Raw genomic sequence first — 26,281 nt, forward strand, 5'->3', positions numbered from 1 at the left:
ACATGAATAAGGATCCTTAACAAGGATTAGGGTTTGCAGGATTGAACCCTTACGCCTTTAGTAAAGGTGCTATAAGAACCTTGCCTTCACTATTAGAATACTATTAAGACAGCCTTAATTTAAATCCCGGGTTGGGGCAGATAGGGGGACAGGGATGTATCAGCTTCCCCAATTTTCATTTCATTCAATAATCCTAATTGGCCAAAACTAAATGTGTCACCAAGTGATAGCAACTAACAGCAGAGAAATCTAATTAAGGAAGGCAAAAAATTATGCCTTGTCTATTTCAGACACAGTCATCTCTAAACCAATTTTGTTGTTAAAACGATCACATCGGTATGTGCTCTGCCTGTGGTAATAGGAAAGAGCCTGTCAGTCTGTCCTTGAGGGAAGATCTTCATACCTGTAGTTTGAGCCGGTGTGATTCGATAGGAATTATCTTTAGAATAGGTAAATCTACCGTCAAGACTTTGGGCTTGCTTCGGGCAAGACAGCAATTCTCAATGTCCCAGTCTGCTCCTTCCAGATATAGACCGGAAACAAAGCATCCTGCAGCAAGTAGAAAAGCAACATCTTGTAAATGAATCCATTTAAAAAGGATTCTTTTTTTGTAAGGCTCATTCTCTCTGGACTAGCCAGACCTTGTTAGTATGGGTTTACAGCAACCTCAGCGCATTGAAATACTGTAAATGACTCATGTGTTTACTTATTATGAATCAGGCACAAGCCAATTTCATGCAGTTTTTAAAATTAAAAATACCTTTAATTACACTATCTAGGGTAAACATTTTTAAAGGAGCTCAATCTTAAGAGCTACATTTGCAAAGGCACTTAGGTTCTAGAATCCCAGATTCACTAAACCCTTGCTCAGCTGCTTGCCTAAACTCACTCAGTGCCCAAGATTTTCCTGTAAAAGTGCCTGTTTCCACCCCTGGGCCCATGCATTGCTGTGTCCCTCTAGGTGTCCACATGCCTAAGCCCCCATGTGAGCCAGAAAATCCACTGATCTTGCCTGCAGGGCCTGAGCTAGGCAAGCTCAGAGGCTACCTAATGCCACACACCATGGTGGGGGAGGAGGATCTGCCTCATAAGTTGTAGCCCAGTGATTAGGATACTCAGCTGGGATATCAGAGACCCCCCTGACTTCAAGTCAAGTTAACAGCTGCCCCCGCCCCACCCCGGGAGAAGGGATTTGACCAGAGATCTGCCACCTCTCAGATGAGTGCCCTAACCAGTGAGCTAGTCCAGTGTGGGAATCCCTCAATTGCTCCTGTCGAAGCAGTTCCACTACATATAAATAATGAAAGAGGCAAAATGGGCCAAAGCATATGAGCCTGGTAGGTAAGGCACTCACCTGAAAGACCCAGGAAAATTGGAACAACCCAGTGACATTGCTCAGGGGTGTGAAAAATCCATGCCCCTCAGTACTGTAGTTAAGCTGACCTAAGTCCCCAGGCAGACAGTGATAGGTTGACAGAAAAATTCTTCCATTCCCTAGCTACCACCTCTCGGAGGCAGATTTACTCCAGTGCCAGGAGAACCTCTCCCTTTGCTGTAGTGTCCACAATGAAGCACTACAGCAGTGTAGATGTAGCATTTTAAATATGGACAGAGCCTAACTCCCATTCCCACTGAATACCTTGGCATCAGTTCCTTCCATGAACGGTCCTGCGTGACAAACAACTCCGAGTTCTTGGCTGCAAAGGTGTAAGTTAAAACAAACTAACACTCATTACCTTTGTAAAATGACCATTGTGTTTGCAGCCTAATTAACAACCGCTTTCTCAAACTCTGCACTGGAAAGTGCTACCTTGCCCAGGGCGCTCGGTGACTTCCTCTGCAGTACCATACTGGGTCACTTGTGTGTACAGGGTGGAGCGATCCAGTGGCCAGCCATTTTTCCTACAGGTGGCTTGAACAAGAGCTGTGAGATAAGACTCGGGAATCTGTAGTCCTGAGAGCCACATAACATTTGGTTCACCCTCATTAACCTGGAATCAATCACAAGAGAGACCTCTTTCAATTCCGAACTGCTCCGTCTCATGAGGGACCTGCCTGCTCCTCGTTCAAAACCAAGGGGTTCAGTGCTAAAGCCCTGCAACTGTCACTCAGTTTAAGTGGAAGCTGCAGGTATGAAGCATCTCTAAAGACTGGCCGATCAGCCCACTGCAAGGGTTCAGTAATGCCGGTGTCCCTACTGTAACGGAATGGGTTCGTTTCAAACAGCTTTTGGTGACAGCGTTAGGTGTTGAATCCTACAGATGGACTCTAATTTGGGCAGTAAATAATGCAGAGACAGCAGAGGGTTTCTCTGTTCTCTTACTCACCCAGGACGTGTACTGGTTATACCTATTCCTAAAGTAAATCATCCAATTTCCAAGTGTTTTTAGCGTGTCAGCTGCCAGCTTTCTCCAGATGCTCGGGATCTGTCCATTAAAGAGAGCCCGAGCCACTTCATCCAGTTCACTGCTCATTCCAACTTCCCCAGCCAAGGCCTGGGGAGAGAATTTGCAGAGACAGAACTTAAGAATTTCAAAGCCCAACAGATTGAAATGAGGAGGATTCCCTTTGAAACTGAATAGTCTTACTCTTTGTAGTTCAGCCAGGGATCTGGACATACGAATGATCAGTTTGTTAAACCGTTCCAATTCCTGCAATAGCACGACTGTTGTTGGTGAAATTTCTATTCCAAAAGTCTTTCTTATCTGGTCAAGATCAAATATTTGAGGCATCTTGTTTTCTATGTCCTTTGCAACCTGTCCAATATATTCATCTCGACCAATTCCACTGCCAGATTCCCCTGTAATTAGAACAGTTTAGCGAGTGCTAAATAACTTTTATGTTTTCTATTAGTCTAAATTCAAACATTTCCTATAGATTTTTAATACTAGCGGATTCTTGTTCCTCTCCTGCAACATCTTGCACATGGGCACCCTTCTGTGCCCATATGGAGCCATGCTGAAGTCAATGGCAATGTAAACACAACAGACTGCCCATGTGCAAGAAGTTACAAGACCAAGGTCTTAGGCATTCATGATTTACTTTTTGTTTGCAAGAACTGTATTCTAGGTGACAGAATCATACCTGTTTGAGGTTGCAGCTCAAGAAGATGAGACCACATATCTCGAGCAGCTTGTGTATAGTATCCGATTTCGGCATTGGGATGAAGACCAAACACCTCTGGGGTATTAGCAAGTGGTAGAGACTCTAGCTCCTCTATAACACAAAAATACATGAGGCTTATCCAAATGCAGTGTATTAAGATACAGCTACCAGATCTATTTGTGTCAAGGGTGTTTAATGTTTAAAAAGTAAAGAATGTATTAAAATTGTAAACTAAAGATTTTATAAAGAGAAGTGTGATGAGCTGACCACTAGACGCTCGCAGATTTACACACGTCTGACCTTATTAACCAAGGGAACAAAAGCATTTCAATCAGTGCACACAGTGGATGGCTGAAGTTTGAGACAGCCCTTATATAACAATAGAAATACAGAAAGGAAAACAGATTGTAGGTAGAATTTTTAAATAGTAACTTGTCTAGAAGGAAATGCATTTCTTACCAACAAACTCATCCTTTGAGTTCCCTGCTGGGATTTTATAATCAACCTCTTCATTTTTATAAAAATGGAATGGCTGAAATGTGTCAAATATGAAATCCCCTAAATACTCATCCATATATATGGTCAGAATGCGACGATCAAAGCTGTCAATTGCACGCCCACCGTACATGACCTAGAAATTGGTGAAACTATTTTATATAACATGCTTACTTGCAACAAGTAGATTTTAAAACTTTTGGAAACATCAAAGTATGTTTGGCTGTTGCATACTGCCCCTCCAAGAGGAAACCCTGTGCTTCTCTGGTAACACCTCCTTATGGGGCAAAAGCATGTGCTTGGACACTAGGGGGAGTCTAGAGATGGCTGCCAGATTGTGAAGACCATGGCAGAGCTGGTCCTCTCAAGCTTGATTACTGCAGGGACCACAAAGGGTCAAGAGCTCACTAAGATGCAAAATTTCAGTTTCTTCTGCCGCTTTACTGAAATATGTAGTGTGTAGCGAGAGCTCTGAAATGTTGCAACAGGAGCTTTGTAAATATCCCTTCGTATAGTTCACACTCCAGCACAGGCCTATTGTAATGATAATTCTTTGCAGTTATTCTGTGTAGTGCTTTTCATCAAAGGATCCCAAGGGCTTTCTAGTCAAGAATTAATTAAGAATCCCAGCTTCTCCGTGGTGTAGGTAAATGTTATGTCCCTATTTCACTGAGACAAAGAGGTGAAGTGACTTACTCAGGGCCATACAGCAATTACTTGAAAGAACCAGGAAAGACTCTTAGCCCACTTTGCTTGAAGATAAGATTGATCTTTTTGCAAGTGCTGTCCTTATTTACATGATTTCATTTTACCATCAGAGCTACTTAACAATCAGATTTACCTCTCCAATGAGATACTTGAGACTGCCCCATGGGATTTTGTCATCATTTTGCTGGTAGGCTTTGGTCAAGTATGTATTCAGGATTTCCATGCACACCTAATAACAGTTATTACAACATGTTGGATGAGAAGAGTCACAAATTTGTCAGGCAAGGATACAGACATTTAGTTTTCACAAAATTCTAATTCGTACATTAATCATCATGTCTTCCTCAAAAGAAAATGAAAAATAAATCTCACAAGAAACAGCCAGCAGGGGCAAAATGTAAAGAGGCTGGATCAGGAACCTGACTTGTTATTCTCAGCAATCCTGATACTGGCTAAAAGTAACTTTATAGACTCAGGGGTCTACAGGGTCTGTGATGACAGGGAAAGGAGGAACACTAACTTACTGTGAAAAGGAAGATGGACAGACAGAGCATATTTGCAAAGGTAACCTGTGCAAACTCAAGGGCCATTAGCTTTAGCTTCTTACCTGGAAATCAGATTCATTAAAATCATATGGTACATTCCAGCCAATCTTCCCAAACTTCCTTCTCTCCTGAACCACTGCATGGAAAAATGCTAAGACATAGACCAGTGATTTAAATGCGCCATGGGGGCATTGCTCAAGGGCTTCATGGGGAATTTTGAAGTAGGTGGCTCTCATATTCAGTTTCAGCCCATTCGGTGGTTCTGTTACAACCTAGCAAAAGATAAAAACCTCTCAATTAGCTGGCAAACTATTAAAGTTATGAACTTTACACTTTTGCTTCATACTAAAAATATAAAGAGCAGTTATATAACAACAATAATACTTTATTAAGTATACTTAATTATATTTTGAAATCAATTTCAAATATTTTGAATTACACATTTTAATTATGTTGCCTTACATCATCCTTCTGAGAAAGGTAAGGCTTATTAACCCTATTTTGCAGATGGTGAAACTGAGGCACAGACAACTTCTTAGCTTGATTTTCAAATGTCACAAAAGCGCTAATTTGTGCTTGCAACGGTCACAGCTGTGCTCACAGATTGGGTTTTTGTAGTCTTAAATGGAAGATATACACATAACTATGTTTTGCAGATCTGGGATGAAGCATGCCGGTGGTGAATATTTTAAAGATGTCATTGATACACTAAAATACATATCTGAATCAAGGACTAACTGTCACTCTGCTGTGTTAACATCTGTCAGATAAAATGATAATTGTCACAGCAATGATTTACAACCACAGAAATAGTCACCACAAAAAGAAGATTAGTACAGCATCTCTGGCTTGCCATTTATAAATAATCAGCTCATCTTGCTTGTGATAAATGCTTCAGCCTTACGTAGCAGCTGGAAACAACTGTCCTATAAGAACATTTGCCCTATTGACACTGTTGCCCAGCTAGACACAGACCTCGGCTCTACATTTTCAGCATTAGAGAAATGACAGGAGGTGTAGCTGGGTATTTCTAACCCACTCATCACCATGGTGTTTGGATCTAAAGGGCATTTACAAGTTCACTTTTACTGATGGATTGATTAAGAAGTATGTGCCTAAGGGTAGTATCAGATGAACACGTCTATTAAACTTATTTCACATCAGTGAAACCTCACCTGCTGGAAAACCAGAGGATGACAATAGGATCTTGCTTACAAAGAAAAAAGACAGCATTTAGGGCCCAATCCTGCATGCAGGCCACACTCCCACCAAGGTCAATTGGTTTTGCCTGAATAAGAGTGGCATGTCATGCGTAAGAGTGGTGTGTCATGCCCTCTGCTGGTGTTTCATCCCTGTACTGTACCTTTAAAGACTTCTGAAGTATTCCAATGGGAAAGCCCTGAGTAGGGTCAGTAGTCAGCCACAGGCGGAAGTCTGGATGAGGTTTAGTAATTCTCTCCAATGCTTTCTCCAAATCAATCAGCCATTTCACCAAAAGATGACAGTTCTGCAACATTAACCACTGTCCACGAGCCACTGCATTCTCCAGCAACTGCAGTGCAACCTGTGTCAATGAGATGGAAATAGCTGCCTATGAGTAAAGCTTGCTTTGACCCTGAAAGTGCAGGGCTTCTGAATGGTTTAGTGTCTCCAACTGCTTCCTCATAGCAAGAAAACAGAGCATTTTCCTTCTTTCTTTTGAAGCAGAATTCTCTTGGCACACTCTGAGGGAAATAAAAATGTGCAATTAAGCCATTGTTCCAATTCGCAGCGCCTCCCAGGAATACCTTGTGCTCTTCTATTTCATTAATTGCTTTAAAAATAAAAACAGCACAAAGCTTTCAAACACTTGAAAACAGTAATGAAGTAAGCTTAGCTCATTAGAGTGCGGTTTTCAAAAGAGCTTAGTATTGGTCTAACTCAGCTCTCACTGACACCAATGGGAGCTTTGCCACTGATTTCAAATGATAACAGAGTAGCCAAATGCTGAGTGTTTTTGAAAATCCCCCCACCATGTTAGAGCAGGGAAACAAGCGAAGGTACAAACAGAGCACAGATGAGGGTTTTTTTGCTTGCAAATACCAATACGCAGTGATGACGTTCCCTACATTCATATCAAGTGATGGAGCGGCAGGGACATTGACTGAAATCTGACAGCCTGCATATCTGCATCTTTTCAACCTCAACAGTTTTTTTGGTACAGGTGAGGAAGCAATTCTGAACCTGTCTTGACTCAAATAGCAAATTAACTGACCAGACAAATGTCTGCTCTTATTTTACAGAAAGTGATTGCTTCTAGGGCGGTAAGCTGTATGCCAGTTCCCACCCAGATTGCTTTGTTTTTAATGCACAGAGCATGGCTTTCCCAAAAGCAGGGGGTTGTTGGGACAGATGCCTGGACAGCCCCGTAATGTCAGAAATGAGATCTGCAGCAGTCACAAAATAATGTACTGAAGGCAGCTCACACACCATCCCGCTGAACTGTGCTTTGTCACAACAAAGATACCTTTTCTTGTCCTTGTCCCATGGCGAGGAACTTGAGTCGATTCCCTCCAAAGCCCGTCCGATCAGCCAGTTTCATGAGGTCACTGGCAGGGTCAGAGCCAGGACTTAGGATAAAAACAATGGGCGAGTTAGGTGTGCTCTGCTCGAAGATAGCTTCAAAGCTGATCACAGGAGGCTGAACATATCTGGGGGGTTGGGGAGAAGTACAATAAATTGGTACATTAATTTGCACAAAATATTTAAAATGCCATCTGTTAGGAGCGTTAAATGGGACAAAGGGCTATTAATCTCAGTTACCTGTTTAGGCAAATTATGGAAATACATGAACGGAAATTAATGATAATACTTTGCTGCAGTCCCTTCAATTCAAAGGATCTCAAAGTTCAGTACAAATTTAGGGGCTGAACCTGCAAACCCATCATCCAATGCAGTGTTTGCCTCACATGCAATCTATGGGACTATATGTAGGAGGAGTGAGATTGCGGGATTGAGCCCTTTAACTGAAACACTTACTATATCTATGGATCACATCACACACGACTGAAGTACAGCGACCTGTGGTGTGGAATTTGGCAGTTATTTAACAGTATGTACCTTAGGACAAGATGGTAAGTGGAATACTGTGTTCAACTGAAACCATGGGGAGAATTTACAGAGAATGAACATCACCACTGAAGCTGGAAATTGGCTCAGACAAAGGGTTAACACCGGACCTAATGAAAAGTGCGGCATGATCCTTAATCATCAAAGTGATACACCGTCAGTGCTGGGTACTGTACCCGAGTCTTGTAAACATTACAACCAGAGCTGGTCAGAAGATAGAATTTCTATTCTGTAAGAAATTCCAACATTCCAAAAATCTGTTTTCATTCTGAAACCAAACAAAGAGTCAGAATTTCCTGCAGAATAAAATATTTTAAAATTTTTGATATGAGGGTCAATGAAATGTTTCATTATGTTAAAACAATATAATATAAATAATAATATAATATATTAAATATATATATAATCTTACAGTAAAATTATTATAAAAATGAAATTAATCAAAATGATAAATTTGAAGCAAAATATTTTTACCTTTATAAAAACAAAATGTGTCAACATCATCAAAACAAACCAAGAAATTCAAAACGATTTGTTTCAACTCCCTCCCCCTCCAAATTTTGTCAAAATTGACACATTCCTGTCAAAGGTTCTGATAAAGCTGCATTTTGTGACAGAAAACTGTTCCATCAAATTTTTTTCAAGCAGGTCTAATTATAACTGATCTCAGCCCATTTTATGTATACTTTTAATGGCAAGGAATTTTTAAAACTTCTATTGATGCTTTTCTTGTTAAATCTACTGATGTCACATACATTGTGCACTGTATATATGGGAAGTATAGATGTTCAAAATAATGATACTTGTCAGTTTAGGGAGGGTACGGTGTTTTGGTGGGAGGAAGAGCGAATGGCAAAGATTTGCATAATGAGAGGGACAGCTAATTTCTGGTAAAGTGAAATGAGCAAAGGGCTAACATCTTCAGGTAGAGTAGCTAGGGGTTATCACACTGCCCCTAAAACAGCTGCAGCTCCAAAAATGCTTATGTCCTCGAAGTTATAAATACCAGCTAAAATAGGACACTTGCAATTCTTGAAAAATAAAATCCATCCAGTCTGATACAGAACCTTTAACTATGCATTAAGAGGCTAAATGAAAGGAGAAATGTACATGGATATGCACTAGAATTAGCTGAGGAAGGCTCTGGAGAAAAGCAGGGGATCATCAGTTACTCCTTTGCTCTCCTGTGAGCAAATCTTCCCCACATGTATTTACCTCAGTAAGGAAGCACTGGACAGGAGACCTTTTGTATACTTTTTTCCCCACTTTACACTGATTTTTCAATTAATTACCACCTGCTTTTTGTTTACTTTTCAAAGCTCTCAAGTCAAAAAAGCTTGTGAGAATCTAACACAATTCATTTTTCATTCACATTTAGGTTTGTGTCTATGAAATATCAATCTGCAGTAAATGCTTAGCAATTGATTCAGGTTACCTCCGACTTTCTTTGGTTCTTTTAAAACTTAGAAAGATTCTGGATAAAAAAAAAAAATATGACAGCAACTTACTTCTCATCCATTGTCAGAGTAACGTAGTCAGTTACTGCCCGATATATGCGGTCTACTCGGAAACAACGTAAAAGCAGCAGCTTCTGAAAATGTGTGAGACTATTTTGGTATTGCATGGGAAATGGTGATTGTTCCAGGGCATCCAGATCATACCACTGAGAAAGGAAATACAGTAGAGAACATGAGTTGATCAGATGGATATATCAACCAAGTTTATTAGGAAAGATAAAGTCAATCTGATAACAGGACTGCAACAAGAGATACAGACATGGGGAAACAGAGAAGAATCAGAGAAAATTGAAACTAAACTAGAAAAAAATACTAAATAAATGCCAAAAATCAACTTTTTCAGTATAAAACGTGTCTATCCAATGCCATTGTCATACTTTCATTTTATGACAGGTTTCAGAGTAACAGCCGTATACAACTAAATGAGGTCACAAGCTCAAGACAATAATGGATGGTCTAGAGAAGGTGAATCGGAGATTCCTATTTACTTTCCCGCATAATGCAAGAACAAATGAACATTCAATGAAATTGAAAGGCAGCAAATTTAAAACTGATAAAAGGAAATACTTTTTTATACAACATGTAAGTACTCTGTGGAACTCACTCCCACAAGATGATAAAAGCTAATAATTTAATAGGATTTAAAAAATGATTAGAGGTAAAATCCTGACTCTACTGAAGCCAATGGCAAAACTGTCATTGACTTCATTGGGGCAGGGATCTCATGTTAGACTTTCAACTGGAAAACAAGAACATCCACAGTTACATAAGATAAGATGCTTTAAAACATTTAAAACCCTCATGCTTCAAGACATAAGCCAGTCACAAACTGCCCAGGGTCAGGAAGAAAGTTCCCCAGGCGTAGGTTATTCCAGATTTTTCATTATCAGTTTCTTGAACCTTCCCCAGAAGGATCTGGTACTGGCCAGTGTTGGAGACAGAACAGCAGACTAAATGGCTGACTGGTCTGACTATGGCCATTTCCATGTTTCTATGTAGATCATGCAATTACCCCCAGCTTCTAAAGAAACATCCAGTCAGGGAATTAAAGGGAAAAGCCAGTGATCGCTCAAACATTTTTAACAAGTTGGATCATGTTTGAACATTTAATTGAAGAGGGAGGGAATAGAAACTAGACTAAGAAAATCACTTACTTCTTTCCATACTTCAAGATTTTTTTCCACGTCATCTGGAAGAGACCCAAACTCCTCAGGAAATAGTTCAGATAGGCGAATTATGTCCTCCCAGCCTTGATCCAAAAGCCAAGTACATGGTTTCTTTCGTGTACTCTTCTCCAGGGAAATATTGCCTAGTCACAATTCAGAAAACTAAATAAATATCACTATCATAAAAGGGAGCACACTGACTTTTAATTAGTCTGCTGGAGAACAAGTTACTACTTTGCAAATATTTGCATGCCAAGTTTGTATTTTTGCCACTATTTATGCATTTAACTAAAGATGGACTCTTGGTGTAAAATCCTGGCCCCTCTGAAGTCAATGGGAGCTTTGTCATTGACTTCACTGGAGTCAGAATTTCACTGTTGGCCTTTCTGCCATCAAACAAGCTGGAAACAAATGCAAGGGACCACATCCTCTACTGGTGTAAATGAGCCTAGGCCTATTGAATTAAACTAAGCTATGCCAATTTACATCAGCTGAGGATCCACTGTGTCAGTTACAATGTGCTATAACCCGTTAATAGAAGTAGGTAAACTACTACTTTGTCTTTAGTTGAACATATGCCAGGTATTTTTGTTGAACATCTATTTTAAAATATTCTTCGGGGCTCAGGCTCAGCATGCTAAATTTTAGGATCTATATGATTTAGGAGCCCACATCCCATTGAAAGTAAATGGGACTTAGGTGCTTATGGAAATTTTACTAAGGAGCTAACTTTGATAGTCAAATATATGTAGTCAAAAATCTTGATTTTAATTCTGGAAGAGCATATAACTACTAGAAGGTACTAAGTATCCAAGTTACCTTTTAAAAAGAAGTCCAGTTCTTCTTGTGGGACTCTACCATCAGCTTGTTCTATTTTGATAGTCATATTAAAGGAAAATAATAACTTGTGTCTCTCAAACAAGCCTGAAATAAGAACATAATATTCTCATCAGTCTGCTTCTTAAGAATTTGGGCTTGGGACAAATTTCAGATCCAGATCTTGACTCTGATCACCCCAAGTTCAAGGTGGTGAATTTTGGTTCAGCCCGCTGTAGAGATCTGAGCCTGCTACAACATTCACATCCAGATCTAGCTTCAGATTCCAAACCATCTCCCTTCCAAAGCTCAGAGAGGTTGAGATCAATCTTTCTGGTTTGGAACCACTGCTATTTGTAACTGATTGTTTATTAAAAGTAGAAGTACTTCTTAAATATCCAGGGGATGGAATACAGCACTTCCCTGTGTCTCAGAGCGACCTTAACATGAGGGAAGAAGGGGTAGAGAATGCAGAAGCATTAGCAGCAAACAGAATATTTACTGAATTCAATATTTGTTGAAATTCCTTTGACAGCACAAAATTACATTGCTTTGCACAACTGACTGAAGGAATTCCCATTACAGTCATTCAAACATACACAATGCCATCCCAGTGCTTAATCACACTAACCTGTGCAGCCATAGTTATATATGTTGAATGTCAATGTATCCATGATATTTTTTAGCCTCTTTGGAAGAATTGAGTTGGGCATGGATTTCCGAAGCGAAAACCCAAACACATCTAGGAAGGAGGCCAAGGAGTATTGATACATGGTGTTGACAAGGGCCATTTCAGATAAAACAAAGAACAAAATGGCGCCCCTCTTAGCAGCAGGTCGGTAGCCATCTCGCAGCTTGTCAATGTCCACTGCTGTCTTCTCAGCCAGTTTGAGTTTCTCTGATACCTAGCAAGTGAGAAATGTGGCTCCCAAGCATTAATTTTATCCATGTATAACTACTACACAGAACTACATGGTTAATGATATGCTGAGCTAATCTGTGGCTAAACAATATTGAAACAGCATTTTGAAATACTATGAACAACCCTTCCAGGATTTAAAAATATATCAAGCAGTAAACAAGTATCAGCATTTATAAAAAATCGTATGAACACTGGCAGGTGTGCCATCAAAAGCCAGTTGCTGCCACAGAACCAAGAACATTTCCTTGAAACAATCCCACATTGAATAGCTAAAAATTCAAGTAGCCTTTTTTAAAGAAAAAAATCATATTAATAAACATTCTTTTCCCTCTCCAAAAATGCTTTAGTTCAGTTTATTAAATTTCCAGATGATAAAGTTGGAATATCTGTGATACAGAGCACTGTATGTTTGTAAGAAATACTGGAAAAGATTTACAAATTTCAGTGAACCTTCAGTTCTAATAAAACCATGCAAAGATTGTTTCAGAGTTGGAATAACATGTTACCAAAGATAACAGAGATAGATACATGCTTTTTTTTTTTTTTTAACTAAAAGATCCCTATTATAAGGAAGTCTTCTCTGAAGGTAGGCTTGCTATTTGTCTGATGGAATAAAATCCTCCCCATGGCACTGAAATATGTCATGATGTTACATCATGAATTCATGATCCAGATGAAGACCTTCTGACTCACCACCATCACATCAAGCAGAACATTGTAAAGTGATGGTGTTTCATAGGCCCAAGATTGACTTTGAGACTTCTGCACACTAAGGGATTTCCTCAGGAAATATCATGCTGTCTGGCCCCATACCTAAAGATAATATATTTCTGATTATGGATAAACATTCCTGGATCAAGTGGGCAACTCGGAGCAAACAAATTCTTAAAGAATTAAGATTTCTGTCTCTGGACACAAGTGCTAGATCTGTGCATGTATGGAGTTCTCATAGACAACTGCTCACCATGTAACTCTCAGCTCCTTTTCAACTTACATCCTAACTTAAGGAATAAAGGAGGATGAAACAAATCCCAAAGGAAAGACAGGGATTCCTACGTAGAACAACCATGAGATAAGGCTCTTATAGGTACCTCAGTAGCTTTGGCTTTTGTCTCCTCCAGGGTGTGCACCAAGTCCACATTATCCAACATGTTTCCTGTGGAAGTTGCCAGTTCCCGGAGGAGAGAATCTTCCAGATCTTTCAGCAAGTTTTTGTTCTCGCTGGTTTCCTGGATGAGATGTTCTCTCTGCTCTTCTAGCTCTCTTCTTTCAAACCCCACAATAACACTGAGCAGCTGATCCTCAAGGCCTTTTAGTGTAACTATGGATGGAAAATGAAGAACCATGTCCTCAGCACAATCTTCTTAAAACACAAGGTTAGCTTTCATACAGTTCCTTCAGGCTATATGATCTTATATAACTGTGCTGAAAAGACAGGTTTAGTTAACAGCATTGAGTTTTGTTCTTCTATATTGGTTCTCACCTGACACATCTAATAAGCAGCATGTAGTTTAGTTTCCTTTTAGACTAACAGCAGGAAGTGGAAAAATTTAACATTAAATCATAGAATCAGAGAATCGTAGGATTGGAAGGGACCTCAAGAGGTCTTCAAGTCCAGTCCCCTGCCCTCAAGGTAGGACTCAGTATTATCAGAGGCTGAATACAAGGAGGAGTATAAACAATATAACATACATTATAGTATTATACATAGTTAACAGGCACTGCAAATTCCACTGCCAGAGAGCCAGGACATTTCTGTCTCCCTCTTCTGATGTGGTCAGAGGGCTAGCCATTATTTACAGCAGTTGTTCTCTGTTTTCTAACTCATCTAGGGCCAGATTTTGACCCCCTTACTGCTACTGAGAAGCAGTTTGCCCCATGAGATGTCAATGGGACTAGTGGAGAAAGGTGTCAGACAACATGAGTAAGGATGTCAGAATCTGCCTTTCACTCAGGCCAGACCTGGATTTGCGCAGGTACACAACCAGCACTTAATCCAGCCGAAAAGCAGAGTAACTGCCTGGATTCATTGGTTTCAGACTAATGAATCTGCAGCTGGGCTCAATATCCCCTGGCTGAAAATGCTTGCATTTTGCAGTTGAACTCATCCAAACTCATGTGCTGTGGTTTCTGATACAAGAGAAAGGATCTCAGCTTTTTGGAGCAATAGCTCATCTGAGCCTAGTTTATGCCCTATATTTGCACTACTGAGCAGTTAATACTCTGTCTCTAACAGCATGCATATGCTCACCTGTATAGTTGATAACCATGGCTTTTCCAAACACCGATGGTGAATATTTAGGGTTAGCTAGCTTGGTGTTCAAGTACAATTTGAAGTTATTGTCATAGTCTACCTCCTTATCACCCAGTACGATAAATATTCGCCCCTGGGCAACTTTTATATTCTTTTCTAAGACGTTGTCAATCACAGGATCTATGTATTCATCTACATCATGGAACAAGAAAGGACTCCCATACTTTATGGCCATTTCTAGTTGTTTAAGGAAATCAGGGTCATTAAAGGAAGCCATCTGAAAGAGAACAGAAAAATGGAAAGATTTGGAACAGTTAATATTGAGTTCACTGAATATTTCTATTTTACAATAATTACCAGTATTCATTAAGCTTGCTGTTTGTCTATGCATCTCTGCCTTTCATCCTACAGATGATATAACCCTGATTGGGAGAGATCAAAGAAAGCACATTCTTGATTCTGATCCACTGAGAAAAACTATCCGCTTGGAAAACAATTATTTCCTGCTGCAACTGCATCCCTAAACACAATGTGGCCTAAACTTTTATCTATCCTGTTCTTGCAAGCACTGGGGCTTTCTGTGAGATGCAAGTCATGCACCTTGCAGCATGAGTAACAAGGCACGCCCAAAGTTCAAGTGAGTTTGCAGGTGCCATGCAGAACGAGCATCACATTGTTGGGTACCCAGAACTGAAAAGGTAGGGGTTTAGATGGCTAGGCAATGGAGCAAGGAGGGGAAAACAATGGTTTAGAGTGAGCTTGGAGAACTGGAACAGTGAGGGAATTGAGGATCATGGGAGGGTCATGGCCCGGGGGGATTAAGACTAAATAGTTCTTCGATACAACAGCATTTCACCTCCCCAAACAGACACCCCTTCCAGATGAACTCCTGAATTTTTGACAACATGCTTTATCACTGGAGAAGAGGCGTCTTGGTGGCATCTGCCTCTGGTCTTCCAATGTCACATAGCACTAAAAGAGACAGAAGCAGGATGTAAGCTGTTGCTCCCCTGCTGAGGGTAGAAGGAAATTGGAGCCCAGCATTCTTTGTTCCCAAAATTGGAGGTCTCTGACATGGCAGCTTGGCTTCTGGTGTTTCAAATATCCTGCTTCAATCCTCCACAGGCTGGATGCAGGGCGGGGTCACTATCCATCTGGATAATTGACTTTATGTTTAGATGCTTAATGGCACTGCACTTCCATCCTGTTGAGGCTCAACCATCATGACTGCCAATTCCCACTAGTAACTGGCGCCTTGGCCAAGGACAGATATTTATGCATCTTTCAAAACAATAAATATAAAAATAAAATGAAAATTTAGCTTCACCCGCAGATTATTTTTTTCTTCTTTTCTCCTGATCCAATTTAATGCCTGCTGCTGGGGGTCTATGCACAAGGGGAATCGGCTAGCACGTGTTGTCAGAATGCCATTCTGAACAGAGAGCTCATCTGGAGGCAAACCTTGGGAGCCCCACCTGGGAAGGAAACAGAGTAAAGATTGCGGTGTATTTTATTCTTTATGGTACAGCAGCATGCTTCACTTACGGGTAAACCAGTGCTATTCTACTGAGCATTCTATTACAACACCCTAGAACATACAGTGTATCATGGCAAAAACAACCTCACAGCAGCGAGTCAGAGCCTGGGTCTACAGAATTCCACTACAGTGCTGAAAATAGCCATGCCGATGTTTGGGCTCAGGCTCTGAAGCCCAGGGAGAGGAGTGGGTTTCAGAGCCCAAGCTCCAGCCTCAGCCCAAACATCTACACAGCTATTTTTAGTGCCACAGCATGAGCCTGAGTCTGTAGACACAGTCTCTAAGACTTGCTGCCATGGGTTTTCTTTTTGCCATGTAGACATAACCATAGGCTCCCAAGGGAAACAATGAAAGCATCATTGAGTTACTTATAACTAGCCTGGTTAAAGCACTAATTAATGTACTATGGTGAATAATCCTGAACTAGACAGAAACTGGTTTAAATGAGACAGGTCCTGACCCAGATCCACTGAAGTCAATGAAAGGACTCCCACTGATCTTTGCATCCCACTCATAGTCTGGATCTACTTTGTGAAACAAATTTTTCAATGGCATCATGTGGTACCAGCTATACTGAGTGCTATAGATGTACAAAGTACGATTTATTAGATTCCAGGTGCTCAGTTCACAAGAAGAAAGATGTTTTGTCTCTCTGCCAGCCGTGGAATCTGAAATTCTTCCTGGGATGCTTGTGCATCATGAGTAGTAAAGATTATACTCTACGAATTCAGCCATTGCTCACCCCGGTAAAAGCCCACTGCATTGACATTCTGACCTTTCTTACACTTATCTATCTAATCTCTATCAGGTACTTCCAGAGCACCAATCACTGTATAGGATTTAGGGGTCTTCAGTTGGTAGCCTAAGGGTAACAGAGAGCAGGAACAGAGCTCCAGACTGGAATTTAGTTAAAAACTCTGTTGATCATAGAATATCAGGGTTGGAAGGGACCTCAGGAGGTCATCTAGTCCAACCCCCTGCTCAAAGCAGGACCAATCCCCAATTTTTGCCCCAGATCCCTAAATGGCCCCCTCAAGGATTGAACTCACAACCCTGGGTTTAGCAGGCTAATGCTCAAGCTCAAACCACTGAGCTATCCCTCCCACCCTTGATCAGTGTGAGCAGAATACAGTATATTTCATATTGGAGAGGGGTCAAGATTAGACAATAGCTGTATTGGTTATGCTTGGCTAACAGGAGTAAAAAGTAGTTCAAATTTAATTTTGTCATTGGAGTAAGCAGACAGGACTCCAAATACACAGGGGGAAGATCTCTTTGCAAGGCACTTTGAGATTCTCGGATGAAAAGGACTATAAAATTATTATTCTCTATTGAGAAAGATGATCCCATTTTCAAACAGTCACTTTTCAGAGGCGACTGTACGCTGATGGCGTTTTTCTGATTTTCCTGATTTAGTGCAAAAACAGAGATGGGCCAAACCCAACCCCCTCCTCTGCCCCCGAACCCAACAATCTCCAATCCTGGATCCAGATTCAGATCCAAACTGTGTGACTTCAGCCCTTCTCTACACTCAGTAGCAGCTGGGCTGCTTTTTTAAAGCTCAGTGATTTCACATACCTGCTAATCTCTACGTCATCAGTCAGGAGGTTTTCCAATCTAAAAGGCTGGCTGAGAGGAATCTCTCGTGATTGGATATCTTCTTGCCACTCATGGTAGATCATCTCATTACGGAAATCCCAATTGAATGCCCCTTCATAGCTCAGAAAAGCAGCGCAAAGTAGACAGTCACCTAGCAGCTTCACTTTTCGTATTTTTAACTCCTCTAAATCATTTGTCCATCTGATAGAAAAATTAATGAATTCTGGGTCAGTCTGAGATCTTTTCTGCAGCAGGGGTCAGAGAACTCCAGCATTTCTAAAGCTGCTTATGTTTTAGCTTCAGGTTGAGAAGAGCCCCAAACCTACAACCAACCACATAGCACAGCAGTAATGGCAGCAGAAAGTTCAATTTGACCTGGATTTGCATCATGCCTTTAAACAGTACTTAACTGCAGCTACATTTTGCTTTTTCCATTTCAATTTAAAAGATTAACTGTGAGTCTCAAATATACCCAGTAAAGACTTCTGGATTGAAAAATCATATTATTTGTTTTTATTATTTTTCAGGGGCCAAAGTATGTTAGTTGCTTTACAGAAACAAACAAAACACACAGGGTGCAATTTTCAAAAGCACTTAGGGAGGTGGTGGAATCTCCATCCTTAGAGGTCTTCAAGGCCCAGCTTGACAAAGCCTTGGCTGGCATGATTTAGTTGGGGTTGGTCCTGCTCTGAGCAGGGGGTTGGACTAGATGACCTCCTCAGGTCTCTTCCAACCCTAATCTTCTATGATTCTAATTCCCATTTTCAAAAGTGACTTTCATTGAAACTTAGGCTCCTAAGTGCCTAAATCACTTTTGAAAACGGGACAAACTCCTACATCACTTAGGTGCTTTTGAAAATTTTATGCGTGGTTTCTGAGCTTACATTTTAATGCAAAAAATCTCTCTTCTGGCACTAGACTTAACCTTATATTTTCAGATCCCAAGCCAGAGATGAGCTTGTCAGCAGCGATAAGTCTCCTTTCCATGATCTCTGCTTCTTCTTGTAACTGTTGTTTTTCCCTTATTGCAGCTTCATACTTGTCACCCAAAGCTTTGAGCTCCCTCTGAATTGTCGCCAGCTCTGTCTGTATCTTTTCCAGATCACGTTTACTTAAATAGTAGTTCCGTTCCAACCTAGCCACCTACATTATGAAAGACATCATGTGTCATGTCTGAGGAGAGAGGAGTTTTATTTTTTGGTGCAAAATCATTGGTTTTCAACCTTCAATTAGCTATTTCATATATGTTTAAGACAATCTGGTAATAAATAGTGTAAGAAGAAAAAATAGGCACTGTTTTTCACCCAACTCCTCTCACCCAATACACGTATAATATGGTCTGATTCTCCAGTCCTGACACTGACAAAACTCTTAGCCTTGATCTAGCCAGGTACTTAAGCACATGAGCAGTCCCACAGACATCCATAAGAGTACTGGCTGCCTAAGGAAAAAGGGATTAGGGCCTAAAAGAACATTTAGAGCCAGGACTTGACAAATGCACTTGCCCATTGGCCAGCAGAAAACCTTCCTTGGTGAGCAGAGATGTTTCGTAGTCGTACTGGTAGGATTTATACTTTAATTTTATAAAAGAATTACATTGCTAGCCCTTTTTAAACAGGCCATAAAAATGGTTCCTGCTTAAACCAAGGAAATGGATTCGACATACCATTGAGTCCCTCTATGCTCAAATGCCCTGGGTATTATTTTAAGTGAGTTTTCAGTAGGCATCTATAACTTCCTTCTCCATTCTCCCCCCTCAATATTACATTACAAAACTCCTCCTTTTACTTCATGTTTTAATGCAAATAGAAACTGGTATCACAGACCTATAATACAATGAAAACAGCAGCTTGCAATTGAAAGCCTGGCTTCCTAAAGTGCTTTGAGGTTTACTGAGGAAAAGTGCTATATAAGAGCTAGGTATTATTATTACAGTGGTTCTAGCAAACACCACTTTCATAGCTGTTGACACTTTGACGCGGAGAAACACTGCAGTACATAAAATTCCCAAGTGTTATTTTTGTGGCAACAAACACTCTTCATAGTCATTTATGTTCATATTTGCACACTGTACCTTTTCTCTCTTTGGCCTGATTTCCTTAGCTACATCACAGTAGCTCATTACTGCCTCGACAAATTTTAACATTCCCAATCCTGCTCTGCTAACAGCTTCCATTTCTTCAAATGTCGTGTTAAGAGTCTTTAACAGAGCTAAACGTTAACACACAAAAACACTGCAAGTCAGTTTAATAACAATGCATAAATCACAAGAGCAATAGCTTTCCTTGTGAATCAAATCTCAGCTAGCTCTCTAGCTCTGTGGTATGTATTGGAACAAGGATGTGATAACCAATGCAAAACAATTTTACAGTATAAGGTTATGCTGCTGGACAATAATAAAACAAGCAAGATATTGTCAGATATTCAAGGACTTTAGGCCAGCTGACTCCAAGGGAAGCTGAGTGAGAACAGCACTTCACAGGGATTGCTCAGCATTTCTCAAAATCTAGCCCTTTGCTTGCTAAACGGCAGTCAAAGGTTATTATGCTCAATGGACCAAATTCTCTTCTCACTGACCCCAGTGTAACTCCACTGGAGTTACTCTGGATTTACGTTGGTGTAAGCATGAGCAGAATTTGGTCCAATTAGTTTGAGTTGCAGCCCACTGCCTTTCTGTGACACATGTGTGTTGTATCTTTAATGTTCATCGTGAAAATGATGTGACAATTATACTTTCCAAGTAGCTAAAAAACAAACAAAGGCCCTGCTCCACTGTTCAGTTTATGTCTAACCTTCTCTGAGCAAAAGTCAACCAAGATTACAATGCAAGTTAAGGCATAACCCTGTGCAGAGAGCAAGCACAAGGCCTTTGTGCCAGGAAAGACCTGGTTAAGCCCACAGTGCAAAACAAGTTGGGCAGAAGCCTCACGCTTGCCCTCGGCGCCAGGGTAAATTTCACCTGAAGAGAAGAAAGCATCCAGCATAGCAGCTAACATCTCAAATAATATTAATAAAACTCTACATTAAATTCCAAGTGCCTGATTCATTAGCTGAACAATTTACCTCGGACGGATTTAACTTGGGTCTGAGTAATTCCATCAAAATCTATCTCCATAAGGGATCGCAGGAAATTTGGGTCAGACATCATTCCTTTGGCCATCTTCCAGTTTAATTCTTTGTATCCTCTCATTATGAGGATACATTCACAAACAGTCTGCACCTGTTTAGGGGGCTTAGCAAAGGACCTAGAAAATAAACATGGGGAAAGGGGGGAAATAAAGTGCATGATGCTATAAATACATAACTCTTGTTGGAAGAGTTTTTTTTCCAACCAGTGGTGTTTAGTGCAAGGGGTGATATAATATAGCAATTCCCCAAGATACCTCCTCATCCAAGTGAGAAATACAATCCAATCCAAACAAGGAAAGATTTATAAACAGAGGCCTAAAAACTAAATATTACATTCATACAACAACTTCCTCAAGGTTTCTAAAGGAGTTCAACCATCAGAGAAATAAAACCCTTAACCATGTTTTTACTGGAGCTTAAAGCTGCATCAGCCTGCAGTAACAGTGACAGAACACAGGCAGCAGCTGTGCTGAGCTGGTTTTGGAAATAATCCTCGGGACTCCTGGCTAAACTAGCGTAATCTACTAGGGGAACAAAGGAGATTTTAGGATGGAAAGGTGAGAAGAAACTCATCAAAGTCTGATACTCTGATCTTTCCTTTGAATTACAGTAGCAGTTGTATCCCATCGTACAATATTTTCTTCTGGGTACTCATCTATCTCCTGTTTAAAGGTCTTTATTATATTAGGTGTATTAAATGTAAGTGTGCTTTCCTATTCAACATTATTTAACAACTGTGAGGGATGACAGGCCTTGAACCCGGACCCACAGGCAGCATCAGGCCACAACCACCACCAGCAGATCACCTAAACAACCAGAGAAAGGGAACCAGTGAGTGCTAGCATGCAGAGGGCCCCACCCCTGAAGCTCCCAATTGGGGGAAACATCCAGCACCCTTTATTGGCTGAGGCGCTCTATATAAACACGCTCTATATAAACACAACACAAGAAGTTGTCTGAGCAACCCCTGGCTGGCTGCTACTATGAGACCCCTCCTGCCTGCCTGACTCCTGAGCCCTGCATTCCTGCCTGCTCCAGGTCTGGCGAAAAGCAATGGTGTTTAACAACAGCCAGATGCTCCATTGGTGTAAATCGGCATAGCTCCATTGAGTGGCAGAGGAAGGTCAAGTTGCCCATTGCAAGGGGAACAGGGAGGAAGAGTGTCTAGAGGCCTAGTGGGAGGAGGACAATTAAGAAGTGTGGTGGGGGCTGGAAGAGTCTGAAGGGAGAAGGAATGGCAGAATTTTGAGGGGAGCTGAAGTTTGGGTATAGCTTTAAAGCCACCTTTACAGAAGCTATTATTAAAACACAAAAAGAAGAAGGTATATAAAAAGAGAAATACACATTCATACCATTAAAAATCTTTGAAACTCAAGTGCTGTGTATCCCACATCTAGTGCAGAATAAAATCACCACCCCAGAGTGAAAGGGCTAGGATAGCTACTGCTTGAGTGACCCCCACATAGACTTCAGCAGTACTCAGGGTGGCAGAAATGTATTACAGAATAATTAGAAAGACGTCAAATATTGGATTGCTTTCCTGGAAGGAAGGACAGGCTTGCGGTTGACACACAGGACTTGGAGATCCCCAAGCTCTGCCTCAGACTCCCGATGAGACCTTGACCTCTCTAGCCTCAATCCCCGCATCTGTCTAACAGGGATGATCATGCATCCTTACCTCACAGCAATGTGTGAGGCTGAGGGTGCTGGTGCTTGTCAGGTACTTAGACTACAGCAAAGGCACCGTGGAATCGAATTTCTAAGAGTTTATGCTCTTACAAATCAGAATTAATCACCTAATCTCTGTGACATCAGACTTGTCCAGCTTCTGCAGCTCCAGTTTAGCAGCTTCTAAAATAGGCATGGCCTCAGCCAGGGCCGTCTCAGCATCCTTCTTTTCAACAGCAATGACTTTATTCTGTTCTTCTATCTCCACTGCTTTTTCTTCTGCCAATTTTTTCTTCTCCTCAGCTAAGAAGTGCAAAAGGCAGTACATAGTAAATGGCTTACTAAGATTTGTATCTCGCTAACAAACCAGTAGAAGTGCACATGGCCTAAAATCAGAAACTACCACTATCTCTAGATCACTATTAACTCATTTGGTGCTAGGTCACCGCTGTTCACAGTACTCTTCCCATCACAGATAAGTTCTGGAATGCTAGGAACAACAGAACACCATCTCCTTTTCTACTCTCTTCTTCCTGTTTGTGTCTCCTCTTTCAGAGAGGAAACAGCTTACAAATCCCCTTCTGATCCCCGGCCCATTCACTCCCATTGCCTTCCCACATGCTGCCATGCCTTTGCCTCACAAAACTCCCCTTGCCGCTAGTGTCTTCTCTCACAATTTGCTCCCCAACAGTTTGGGATGGGATGTGAAGAAGAACACTGTATCTACTTGAAACTGCAATGGATGTTTCTATGGGCAGATTGCAATTGTACAGGTTGGAATTTGGTCAGGAAACAAACAGTCAACAGTCGTACTCTTGTGCGAAGTACTATATGACCATTAATGACACCATGGTGGGACCTTCGGTCAATACTGACAGAACAAGAGTATCACTTACTGAATCATCAACCCTGCATTCTTTAAGAATCTCCCAGCCTAATACTGACCTGGCCCAACCCAGCTTAGCTTGTGCGATATGACAGGAGTTTTAAATACTTGCCTATTGCTGTGTTGGTTGCTATCTCTTGTAACAAGGCCTCACAGGCAGCTGATTTTTCAGCCAGTACAATCTTCTGCTCTGCAAGTTTCTCATTTAGTTCATCCAACTGAACAGCAGCTTCCTTCAGTTTAGCTAATCCTCCTTCCAGACGTTTGCATTGTGCTTAGTGAAAAAGAGGGAGAAATATTAGTGATTCATGAGCTATCATACAGTGACAGACACCATTATTTAAAATGTGTCCTGTTCTGTAGTCAAAGAAATCAGTCCTTTTCTTAAAACTGCAGCAGGCCTCCCTTGCCGTTTCTGCAGGGTCACAAGTTGTTATGGAGCTTCCAAGAGCCCAGGTTCCTTGGTCAGGCCTGTTGTTGAGAGTGTAAAATGGTAAGGAGTCCAGCAAGAGAGTTTTCCCCCTTTCAATCCCAGTGCTACAGCATCAGCTCAGGAGTCGCAGAACTTGGCTGAACCACGTCCCCTCTCCTCCTGTGGCACATTTTCTGTGCTTCTGCAGAAGACCAGCTCTGACTGTACATCAATCACATTTCAATGCATTAGGCACATTTCAGTATCCACCAGAATACAGCTAACTGCCAAGAGGAAAAAGCACATGTCACACAGGCATCTCTATAAAACCCTGAGCTGAGTCTGAGACACCAAGTTCAAATCCATATCCAGACTCTCCCAAAGCTCAGGGATGTTTGGATAGGAGGTTCAGGCTCGGGTCCAGATAAAGAAGAAGTGTCACTCAGGGAATAGCCCATTATTCAGGTAACATTCATTTGGGTTGTATTTATTTTATTGCTTTTCAACAGACTTGCTGAGCGAAATGAGTCTGTTTAAAACATTTCAATCACATACAGTCTTAAAAAGAGAAAACCTTACCTAAAATGAACTGATTTTTCTCTTCCAGCAATTTTGAGTAAGTATTAATGAAATCAAGATAATTCTTTGGTGTAACATAGTTGCTGCGTCTCAGCTTTTGTAGGAATTTTTTACTGAAATTTCCTACAGATTCGTGCACCATGACAATGTGCTCAATCACAAACTCTGCATGCTCTGCCGGGATCAATGGATTTTCTCCTGAAAAGAGGATATGAAAAATAAAACATCTCAAAGGCATTTAAAAGGATGCTAAATTTCATTTATCCCCATTTTACAGATAGGGAAACTAAGGCACAGAGAAATTAAATGACTTGCCCTAGGACAAAGAAAAGTCAGTGGCAGAGTTAAGAATAGAACCCAGGAGTCCTAACAGCTGGTCTCCTGCTCAGAGCACTAAACCATGCTGCCTCTAGGCTTGGGAGTTCTCTCTTAACTTTACCAGTATATGTAAAAAAGGTTCTTTCCCTGCACACCCCCACACCCCCCTGAAGAAGGCCGCAAATTTGAGTTCTGTGGGGTCTGGGATATAAGCACCCACTGTCAGATTGAGCTCAGGTATTTGCATTATAGTACAATGTACTATTTTCCAGCCACCAATTCTTTTCTAGCCTAACTCAACTCACCATTTAAACAACAAAGGACAAGAAGTTGTAGATGTGAAAGTGTAAGATTAGAGCAGATAGTCCACTGCAGTTCAAGACCAACACAACCAGATCTGCAGAGGTTTAAAAACCAGGGTCTGTGCAAGTTTAAGAATCAAACATTTCCTGTGGACACCCTATGGGAAGCTGGAATGATTTGAGAGCTGTGTTTAGATACAGCTTTGATGTCTACCTTCTTAGCAGAAAGGAGGGAGTGAGAGTAATACTGTTTCATAACTAAAGCTCCCAAGTCCCTTTCCATTCTCCTTGCAGCCAGCTCCCTGTAATCCCTTGTGCATCTATTACTTTTTACTGCCTCTGGGTGGGATTTTCAGAAGGGCTTAAGTGCCTCCAGAAAGCAAGTCCGGGATCTGTGCTTCTCAAAATCCCATCCTCAATCTCTAAACCACGTTCATTTAAGAACCCCGAAAGGGATCTGTCTAGAAGTGAAAACCTGCTCTTTGGCACTGAACCTTGTGCAGAGGACTGGAAACATCCTGCCAATGTTTGTCAGGATGCTTTATTTCACTTACCTGGCCATAAGATGATCTAACTTCTTGGAAATGCAGAACCGTCAGCTTTGTTGTTTCAATTTGAATTTTAGAAAACTTAAAAAAATATTTGGGGAAGAGACATATTAAAAGACCTATAGTCTGAGAAGGGAGGATTTCACACCTGTCAGGATTTATACAGTCTGAGCAACTGTAAGCAGCTAAGGCTCAGCTCAGACACCTGTGCTTTTATGAGTCAACAGTGTGCCCTTGTTGCCAAGAAGGCTAACAGCATTTTGGGCTGTATAAGTAGGAGCATTGCCAGCAGATCAAGGAACATAATCATTCCCCTCTATTTGGCATTGGTGAGGCCTCATCTGGAGTACTGTGTCCAGTTTTGGGCCCCACACTACAAGAAGAATGTGGAAAAATTGGAAAGAGTCCAGCGGAGGGCAACAAAAATGATTAGAGGGCTGGAGCACATAATTTATGAGGAGAGGCTGAGGGAACTGGGATTATTTAGTCTTTAGAAGAGAAGAATGAGGGGTGATTTGATAGCTGTTTTCAACTACCTGAAAGGGGGTTCCAAAAAGGATGGGTCTAGACTGTTCTCAGTGGTAGCAGGTGACAGATCAAGGAGTAATGGTCTCAAGTTGCAGTGGGGGAGGTTTAGGTTGGATATTAGGAAAAACTTTTTAATTAG

General features: G+C 41.0%; 1 protein-coding gene across 1 annotated transcript in view; it reads right to left on the reverse strand.

Moving 5' to 3' along the window:
- The window catches only part of DNAH10 (dynein axonemal heavy chain 10), a 102,649-nt gene that overhangs the window by 4,573 nt on the left and 71,795 nt on the right, over positions 1-26,281 (reverse strand). The window contains exons 55-78 of the mRNA XM_073313413.1: positions 24,447-24,644; positions 23,568-23,729; positions 22,698-22,872; positions 20,836-21,017; positions 19,847-19,983; positions 18,698-18,915; positions 17,752-17,973; positions 15,964-16,111; positions 14,634-14,913; positions 13,474-13,703; positions 12,092-12,365; positions 11,464-11,568; positions 10,633-10,787; positions 9,470-9,624; positions 7,360-7,543; positions 6,217-6,417; positions 4,916-5,125; positions 4,442-4,537; positions 3,565-3,736; positions 3,085-3,216; positions 2,589-2,800; positions 2,328-2,495; positions 1,811-1,991; positions 404-549 (exon numbers count right to left, since the gene is read on the reverse strand). Of these exons, the coding sequence (XP_073169514.1) occupies positions 404-549; positions 1,811-1,991; positions 2,328-2,495; positions 2,589-2,800; positions 3,085-3,216; positions 3,565-3,736; positions 4,442-4,537; positions 4,916-5,125; positions 6,217-6,417; positions 7,360-7,543; positions 9,470-9,624; positions 10,633-10,787; positions 11,464-11,568; positions 12,092-12,365; positions 13,474-13,703; positions 14,634-14,913; positions 15,964-16,111; positions 17,752-17,973; positions 18,698-18,915; positions 19,847-19,983; positions 20,836-21,017; positions 22,698-22,872; positions 23,568-23,729; positions 24,447-24,644 (4,343 nt within the window). The remainder of the gene's footprint in view (positions 1-403; positions 550-1,810; positions 1,992-2,327; positions 2,496-2,588; positions 2,801-3,084; positions 3,217-3,564; positions 3,737-4,441; positions 4,538-4,915; positions 5,126-6,216; positions 6,418-7,359; positions 7,544-9,469; positions 9,625-10,632; positions 10,788-11,463; positions 11,569-12,091; positions 12,366-13,473; positions 13,704-14,633; positions 14,914-15,963; positions 16,112-17,751; positions 17,974-18,697; positions 18,916-19,846; positions 19,984-20,835; positions 21,018-22,697; positions 22,873-23,567; positions 23,730-24,446; positions 24,645-26,281) is intronic.

Source organism: Lepidochelys kempii, chromosome 15 (genome assembly GCF_965140265.1).
Source record: "Lepidochelys kempii isolate rLepKem1 chromosome 15, rLepKem1.hap2, whole genome shotgun sequence".
Classification (NCBI taxonomy): domain Eukaryota; kingdom Metazoa; phylum Chordata; order Testudines; family Cheloniidae; genus Lepidochelys; species Lepidochelys kempii.